This window comes from Camelus dromedarius, chromosome 4, assembly GCF_036321535.1.
Source record: "Camelus dromedarius isolate mCamDro1 chromosome 4, mCamDro1.pat, whole genome shotgun sequence".
NCBI classification, from domain to species: domain Eukaryota; kingdom Metazoa; phylum Chordata; class Mammalia; order Artiodactyla; family Camelidae; genus Camelus; species Camelus dromedarius.
In genome coordinates this window covers 44892684-44902119 of record NC_087439.1, presented here as the reverse complement: position 1 = coordinate 44902119, position 9436 = coordinate 44892684, and the positions used below count along the sequence as shown (strand labels likewise).

At 32.9% G+C, this 9436-nt stretch overlaps 1 protein-coding gene across 4 annotated transcripts in view; it reads right to left on the bottom strand.

Moving 5' to 3' along the window:
* Positions 1 to 4043: 4043 nt before the first annotated feature.
* PPIG (peptidylprolyl isomerase G) overlaps positions 4044 to 9436 on the bottom strand; it is a 35602-nt gene continuing 30209 nt past the window's right edge. For all 4 annotated transcript variants that reach the window (XM_010982490.3, XM_031451605.2, XM_031451603.2 and 1 more), the window contains exons 12-14: positions 8885 to 8972; positions 7303 to 7439; positions 4044 to 7116 (exon numbers count right to left, since the gene is read on the bottom strand). In XM_010982490.3, the coding sequence (XP_010980792.1) occupies positions 6009 to 7116; positions 7303 to 7439; positions 8885 to 8972 (1333 nt within the window). In that variant the 3' untranslated portion in view covers positions 4044 to 6008. The remainder of the gene's footprint in view (positions 7117 to 7302; positions 7440 to 8884; positions 8973 to 9436) is intronic.

Below are 9436 nucleotides of genomic sequence, written 5' to 3'. Positions count from 1 at the left end.
TATATGAATCACTATGCTGTACACCAGAAACACAACATTGTAAATCAACTATACTTCAATTAAAAAAAAAAAACAAAAAACTAAAGCTGGTAACAATGAAAAAACCAAAAAAACTCCTTACAGCTCCTTTAGCAGTAAGGTGCACATACACACATACTACATTCTGCATGTAATTCCCGGACTTCCACAACACCATCTCACAGGCTACACAAGGCAGTGACTCTTATACTTAAGACTGTGATTAAGTATTTAATCTGGGATGAGGATGGCTGCCTATACTTTTAAAAAAATGGCATAGATGAGTAAAGGCAAGCCATCATTCTGAACCACTGTTTTGAGGTTTATGGATCCCATGTTCAACCAACCAACCCTACTTTAAAGGAATAATGTACCTAATTATTAAAAAGAATGCTACAAACACTGATTTCCAAATTGTGTGCCAAGCGTTCTGAGGGACCATAGTGAACTCGCAAAGGAACAGCTGGTAGGGTATTTTTTAAATTTCAAGGGAAATACAATGTTATTTGACATCTATAGGACACCACAGCGATTATTAGTTTAAGATAGTTGCTTCAACTTATTAAGTGTGCCATTCCTTCTGATGACATCCTATTTTCATAAACCCAGTTTTCAGCAGCTGCTCAGATAAGATGCAAATACTGCACAAAAATCAATGTACAACAAGAAGAGGGTGAAGTCCAGTATGATTCTGAAGTTTGAGTTACACAATACTGCACTAAGTTGCACACATCCCATTAGCAACTAATTGTGGTTAAAAGTGAAATAAAAATTTAAAACATTTTTTTACTTGGACACTAAGTTGACTAATACACATAACCATTAGGTATTTCTTTTGGCTTAGGGTTGGTTGCCACATTAAAATTACTGAGATGCAAAGGCACAATGATAAAGTCTGGGAATCTCTCCCACTTATGCTTTCCTTTAAATTCAGTTTTAGGAGGTTTATTATTTAGGGGTGATTACTAGTTTTGGATAAAGCTATCTTATTATCAGGAGATAAATTTCTATAAAATGAGTAATTACGTAAGTGTTTTGTAATCAGCTTAGCTGAGTAAAGGCCAAAGACATTACTAGTTTTTCTCCTTTACACAATTTGATTGCTTTACTTTCAATTGGACTGGGCTTTCTACTAGTTAAGCACATTAAAAACAAAAAGGCTATGCAAAGTTTACAAATAATTACAAAACAATTCAGTGAAAAGTATGAGTGGCAAAGCACAGTCAGAGCAGTGGATACAGATGCTAACTTGATAAAAGAAACCCATAGCTAAAATTTGTTGCAAAGATGTAAAAAGGAACTAAGATATTTGTGGTATTGAGAAGATGGAGGGGAGTGTAAAAATTCTGAATCAGCACTTTAAAATACTCAGTTAGGAAATGTTTAGGAAAAGAAACCTAGAAAGCAATGAAAATAGAAAAAGCAAATTGATACTAAAGTATTTTAATACACAATTTACACAGTCCATATGAAGCACGTTTTTTATATTATCCTGGCTTAATAAAACATTTAAGAACACTCTAGAATTTGAGTTTATTCCTGCTAACACATACAAACCACTGAATGGTCAAAACGTTTCTACTTAATATGTATTTTCAGTGACTCTCAAGTTAATGAGGTACATTTTCCCTAAATATGTCTAATTTAAATAAAAACAAAAATGAACCAAAAACTAGATAATCTATTTTACAAAAGTCAGTTAACATTTATATGGCTTAACAATGGTGTTATATTAAAAGTGGCAGGCACAGAATGTAATAGTGTTCCCAATGCAGAAAATTAGGAGGAATTAAAAAACAAATAGTAGATAGTAATGCAAATTCCAAGTATAACCTTAAAAGATTGCTGAGGCAAAAGACACACTGCAGTCTGAAGCATTATGATTAAACAATTGCACTAGAACTTAATTCCTAAGCCTGGAAATGATCACTGCTGGCTCAATTCTTAAATAAGTTCAGCACTGTTAAATGCTTTGCTCAGATTTTTCCTAATACAAATTCTGTATCCCCATGGGTAAAGTAAAAGTATTATTTTGGTTGATTTATCTTCATTACTTACTTTTAATAAAAATAAAGGCCAAATAAACTGATATAATAATTTAAGAAATACAAAAAGAAACTGTTTATTATAGTATAGTTTATTTAATACAATGTTTAACTATAAAAGTTGATACAGTTTCAGAGTTTAAATTCTGTAAAATGCAGTTTGCAGAAAACAGTTTAACAGTTACTAATGATAGAAGCAGCATTTTGAAACTAATTATACAATTGCAACAACAGCTTTATTCCTAAATTTCATTAAAAAAATATACATCACAGTGACTTTTGAGCTAGGAAAAGAAGTGCATTAACTTCATTTGTTTTTCCTTTCCACAAAGAGAGCAGCCACAACTTTTAATATCCCCACATACAAATACCCAATTCATTTATCCTTCAAAATACTATAAACACACAAAAGGGGAACAAAATATACAGCATGTGCTTTTGGTAAACATAGGAATCTACTTAAAAAACAAAAAGGGGTGTGTGCAGAAACACTAATCAATCCCACCACTGCCCCTGTACATAAAAACAAACAAAACCCCTCAACAACACCCCTCTCCAACCTTGTTGATCGAATTTTTAAAAACTTATTTGACTTTTCTTTTCCTTTAATATTTACTTCTTGTGTCACACCAAAGGCCAGAGTCTTCATCTGGGCATTATGTAACACTACAGGCAGGTGTTAGCCAATGCTCTACTGCTCAAGTTTACTTTTTAAACAAGTATTTGTAACAAAACACATCTTTTCACAATTATCAGGTTATAAACCTACAATTCTTGGAGAGTTTATTCAACTGTAAATGTATGAATACTAAAGTGAATAATTATAGTAAATACAACCAAAGAGGGCAGAAAAATAACCTATTTTATGTTTCTTTGCAACAACTGTCTAGTGTATATTTAAAGTACCTTTTGGTGAACGTAAAGGGAACAAATTTCTACAGAAATCTACTTTAAAGTTTCAAAGTGTGATGAAAGAAACTGCCACCCAGAGTGAAGCAAATTAACTACAAAAAACAAACTAACTTGTTCCATACACTAACCTGAAAACAAATTAGAACTGTCAGTTAATACCACCAAAATACCAAAAGCCCAATGTGTTCTTGTCCCTAATATTAAGGAATTTTTACTATTCAGTTTCGTATCTTCTGGATACAAGAATCAAAGTCCATTAGGGAAAGCCAGTATCAATCAATATTACACTTGTGCAAAGACAGATTAATAAGACAAATTCTAGGAAACTTCTGTAATTAAGAAACTTAGAAATTATAATGCTCTGTGAACTAACTACAGAGTAATTTAAAAATGTTTTAAAGCAACCTAGCAGCTTCTCTACAGCTCATTAACAATTAACCTCTCAGCAGTATCAATTTCTGTGGCAGATGATTTACTCAGAAAAAGAATTCATATGAATAATTTAAAGTCTCAGACATTGCTAATCAAGCAGTAAAAAACAAACCAATTTAAATATTTTTAAGAGGATATTAAGTCAAAGATACTTTGAGGTAAACTGTAAGCTTACACTAAGTATTAAATCAATTTGACAGGAAAGAATTAAATAGTTGACTTTTAGGAAAACAGTTGTTCAAAGTAGAAACTAAAGGTGGCTCAACTATTAAAAAAAAATGTAATGAAAGAAAAAGAATGATTGGTATGCTAATTCAGATGCAAAGGTAGATGAGTTATAGTTAATGCTGTTTGATCATTTCCTAAATGTTATTTATATTCTGAAAGTAAAATCTAGCTGATTGTCATCTCACTCCAACTCCTTCACTGTATCTGCTCTACTGTAAAAAAACAGCTAACAAAGATTTTTTTAAAGGCGTATAAATAATGCTTAGCATGGAATTGCTCTTTTGATAACCAAAACAGAAATCTACTTATAGAAATTACTAAATTTCCCCCCTCCTACAGTTACTTGTCTATAATTCTTAGTAGGTAAAGCTCTGGAATCAGACAACATAGACGTATTTTTACTTAGCATGGGTTTTTTTTTTTTTTTTCAAATATAACTTACTAGAAATCCTTTCTTAAACAGCACCATTCTTGAAGCTCAAATAGTTTATAACAAAGATTTTTAAAATGCAGTTTATGGAATTTAAGACATATAATAACTAATTTAAAATATGTAACAGCTTATACAGCTTGGGGACTCAAGACTCAATTATCTCTAAGGTGGGTCTGTGATCAGTCTCTAAGAAATCAATTACCCTGGATTATCACAAACATGTCATTTTTCTCATCAAGAAAAAATTTTAGTAAGACTCCATTGTGGATATTTGTTTCAAGATATTCCAATCTTATAATTACCCTATTCGTTATGTAAATGGATACCACAATGCCAAATGTATCATTACTGTATTAATCAATAATGGGAAGTATTAAGTTAATAAGCATTGCTTTGTTCAGTACAAATAGCATTTAGTAGCTACTGGTTTACCAAGGAACTACTGTTGTTAATAGAGTTAAGACTCTATTGCTAAATATTAAAGTACGAAACACTCTAGAGGCAACTACTAATTAGAATTCTGAAATTTCTTTTCAAATGAGGCAGATTTTGTGTTTGCTGGATGTTCAATATTTTATTTAGGAGAGAAATTACAGAATAAAAGGCCACACATCACTAAAATAGCAATATACAACACAAAATTCTAAATGGACTTTGGATATCTTTAGTGTTTACTTCTATAAGCTATCAAATTTGGCAACTTTCTACTCTACTCTTTGTGGTGATGTTATACATGCCAAGATAAAATAATAACAGCAATGGTATACAGCCACCTGAATAGAAAGAAACTAGGGTCATAAGCATGCTACAGTTTATTGTGATACATATATAGAAAATATGCATTTTCTTCCCATTTGAAACTCACAGCTATGAGAGAGAAGTCAGTTCAAGTTAAAAACGAAACACAACACGAAGGAACCATGCAGCGTTAACACTCAACTCTATATAGGTCAGTGGCCAAAAAAGAGCAATCTCAGAAGTTAATGTGTCAAAACTAACTATTTTTAGAATCTGTCTAACTTAAAGACCTGCACAAGTGGTATGTTTTAGTAAGAAAAGTATTTTTTTCATTTTAGAGAAGGGTAATAATAATAAAACATTCCTCAAAATTTAAACAGTTTCATCTTTTCAGACGAAAAGCAACATAGAATTGAGAATTACAATCTGATCTTCAAGGTAAATTCTTGTCAGATGCTGTATAACAGCAAGTCAAGCCCAATCTGTACATCAACTGAAAAAAATACTCAACTATATTTATAGACAGTTAAGTAAGTAAAACAAAACTAGACAGGAAAAGTGTTAATATGAAACAAGCTATGGTAGAACTGTAAGGAATAACATATGAAGTGCAATATAAATAACTAAATATGTATATTTTAAAGCAAAAATTACTATAAAATCAAAAGTGATGACTTAAGATCGTAAGTTATTAGGATCCCATTTCTGTGTAATTAAAAGCTGCTGCTGCAAGCCTCTATAAATGCAATCGAAAAATGTATACAGGGTTTCTTCTACCTAGTGGGTTCTAAAGTTACTTTTTAATCATGAGAAACACAAACTTTTATAACAATGTATTCCAACAATCAGTTATGCTTGTTTCCAACTGGCTGATCACACAAATCAGGGTGTAGGATAGCATGTTTGCTACTGGCTGATTGTTGCAACACAAAAATGCATACATGAAATAGTTAAACACAGCACACAGTATTACACCAAAGTGTTTTTCTCATTTCAAGTTTATTAAAACTTTAGCAGTACAAATTATCCAGGTTGCAGATTATCAAAAGATCAACTCAATAAAGTCCACATTGGAAAAAAAAAAAAGGACAAACATAACCCAAAAATTCTAAAGAGGAAAACAACATAAAGGAAAATCATCAGCAAGTCTCTAAAACTTAAAATTTGAGACAGAATGGAAATAAGAAGTTTATACAACTCACTCATCCACTTTTGTCTTCATCTGTTCCAGGGCTTGACTCATGATCAAATTTTTTATTTTTATCATGTGCGTGGTCATTTTCTTGACACTTTGATTTTTGGTTTTCTTTTTCCACTGAGGATCTGGTCTTCTCATCCTCTTTGTTTTTCAAAGTGGAGAACTGGAATTCATTGTCCTGACTACTTTGTTTCATTTTTGAGAATGGACTTTGATCTCTATCAGCCTTTTTTTCCCTGTTATGTGAGCTGCTATGATCACGATTTTTAGAGGACATTCTCTTCTCACTCTCAGAATTTTCCTTTCTGTGTGAACTTTTACTTTCTTGGTTTCTGTATTTTTCTTTGTTTCTGCTTTGACTCTCTTCTCTCTCTGAGCTCCGTGAATCTCTCCTCCTTCTCCTCCTGTCTTTACTTCTCGACCTTCCTGGTGTCGCTCTTCTCTCTCGGCTACGTGAACGTCCTCTTCTTCTGTACTCCTGCTCTCTGTATCTATGATACTCCTTGCTTCTGCTGCGATCTCGGTCATGGCTTCTAGACCGCACTCTTCTGCTCCTGTCCCTACTTCTGCTTCGTTCCCTTGTTCTACTGTTGTAACTGTGTTTGCCTTTAGTTATATCACGTTCCCTACTCCTAGACTGTGCACGTCTATCCTTGTCCTTACTTTTATTATGGTCATGCTCATTACTTTTTGATTCTAACTGTTTAGACTTCTCTTTACTTCTACTTCTTTCCTGATCTTTTCCTTTAGAATCAGACTTTTCTTTTTCTTTAACATTCTCATGATCCCTTTCTTTACTCCTTGACCTCATCCTCTTTTCTTCATGTCTATTATGCTTTGTATCTCTTTCTTTACTCTTGGATTTCTCTTTGCTCTTACTTCTACTTTTCGATTTGGCCCTTTTCTTTACCTTGTTTTTATTATATTTATCATCTTTTTCTGAATTTCTTCTGATGTCTCTCTCTTTGCTATTAGATTTATGGTCTTTAAGTTTCTTTTCCTTTTCACTTTTTCTGTTTGGACTCTCAGATACATGCCTATGATCAGTTATTTTTTTCTCTTTTACTCTAACTGGGCTTCTTTGATTTTCTTTTATTTCATTTAACTCACTCCTAAAAAATGAAGAAAAAAAAGTTTTGGGAAAACTTTATTAGGAAAAGAATGGTATCCATTATTAGCTAAAATGATATTCTACTAAGGGTATTGAGAAACAATTGAAATGGCTTTAAATAATAACTTTATGCACAATAGTTAAAAAAAATACTTGTTACTACATTTGAAATAGAGTTAAATCTTACTTATCCCCTTTGATCCATCTTTCACCACTTGATACCCTCATTCTTTGAGCTCTCTGCATCTCTTGCCTCCAATGTGGAGGAGTCTCACTACGTCTGAAACGATCCCTTGATCTGGATCTAGAAGGGGTTCGATAACGCTTAAAAAAATAAAGAGGGGAAAAATTAACATATAAAAATATAAAAAGCATTACAACAATCATGAAAGTGTACATATTTCCAGGTTCTAAAAAAATGTCTGACATTTCCATGCCCTCTACAAATAACTAGAACTTCCCAATTTTCAGGCAGGAAATCAATGAAGCATGACATGGTTTTAACATCTTTGCTTTCATTGCTAATGATATATGTGCTTATATATTCTTGTTTTAAATATTTTGGGGGTTTAGTTTCTAAAAGAGTAAATATTGATAGCTACAATCCCCATCTACAAAAGTTCTTTTGAATACACAATCATTTTTAAGAAGGGAAAGAAGTTGTAAGACAAAAATATTTGAGAACTGCCATGAGAATAGTTAGGAAGGCATTTATAGTTCAGAGAATATACAATCATGAATTGAACTAAGATGTTAAGAGTGGAACCAAAGAGAAGCAGATGGATTTCAGAGTATTTGGGAGGTTGAACTGACAGGATTAAGTTGTATAATGTAGGAAAGAAAGGGTAGAAAGAAAATGATTCTTGGGCTTCAGGTTTAAGTAACTGCACAGCTGGTGGTATCTGTCACTGAGACCAGGAAACTCAAAGAGAGTCAGATCTGAAAAGGATGTGCTTATGCTCAACACTGTATATGCTGAGTCTGAAGTGCCCATTAGGCAACTAAATGGCCATCAAATAAACCTCTGGTGCCAGAAGAGCATATGAAAAACTGACAGTTATCACCCTACAGGGAAGCTATGAGAGTGATGAGATTGCCCAAGAGACATATGCAGAGTGAGAAGAGTTGGAACCCTGGGGTACCACAATATTTAAAGGTCAGGTAGAGGAGTATGAAGCAGCACTGGAAATTTAAGATAGATTGGCCAGAGACAGGAAGAAATAATGATGGAAGCAAAGGGGAAAGAGTATTACGAGGAAGGAGATTAAGTAAGACAAAGAATGAAAGGGTTCACTGGATTTTGTGACATGGAGCTGACCATATAGCAAGTTCTATTTTCACCAGAATGGTAGAAGACAAACTGAGAAATCGTTCAGGAAGGAGCAGAAAGTGAAGAAATAATATACTAAACATAGCCATATTTCTTGAAAGTTTTAAAAACACAAGAAAGATACTTAAATTCTGATGAGAATCCAGGAAAGAGAAAGAATATGAAATAAAATAAGGGTAGTTTTTTAACACGAGTAGAGATGCAGAAAGTAACAAAGGACACAAGAAAGACCTCAATCTCATTTTATACCATGTATGTATAAGATCTATTAATATCTCATGGATTTTCAGTGTGGAAGTACTAACATAAAGTTACTATAAGAAGAGAACATATAATTCAGTATCTACATCTACTCTAAATTTTAGCTATTAAGAAGCACTCTAAAATTATTTAAGATAAATGCAATACTATCAGGATTTCTGGGAGAAGAATCACCTACCCTTGGTCCTCTTCCTTTAATTTTCCTGCCAGACCTAGTAACTAAAAGTCGCCTCTGGTATGAAGCAGGCTGGGAGTTAGGTAGATTACTAGAAGGAAGCAAAGGGACAATTAAAACACATTATTTTATAAAAATAAATACGGAAAACATAACTTTACTGATTTGAACTAATAAATTTAAAATCTTTCATATAATCAGTGGTTCTCAAACAGGAATGTTTTATCAATTCCTACTAGATATCTGAAAAAGTATGGGAGCGTTTTTTCACTTGTCAAATGACTAAAGGGTGCCATTGGTACCTAGTGCCCACAAGTCAGGAATGTGTAAGGATGAAGAACTACTCTGCCCCCAAATGCCAACTGTGTCCTGTTGAGAAACACTGTTATACAATTATTACTAAGATGACGTTAACTTGATTGTGCTAAGGAACACAGATGAGCTCAGAGTATGCCGTATGCTGTTGAAAGAACAATTTTAAAACTGTGTCACTCTAAAGTAACTCATTATCCCACAAGCGGTTGTTCACTGGTAATAAAACTATAGTGAAGTATA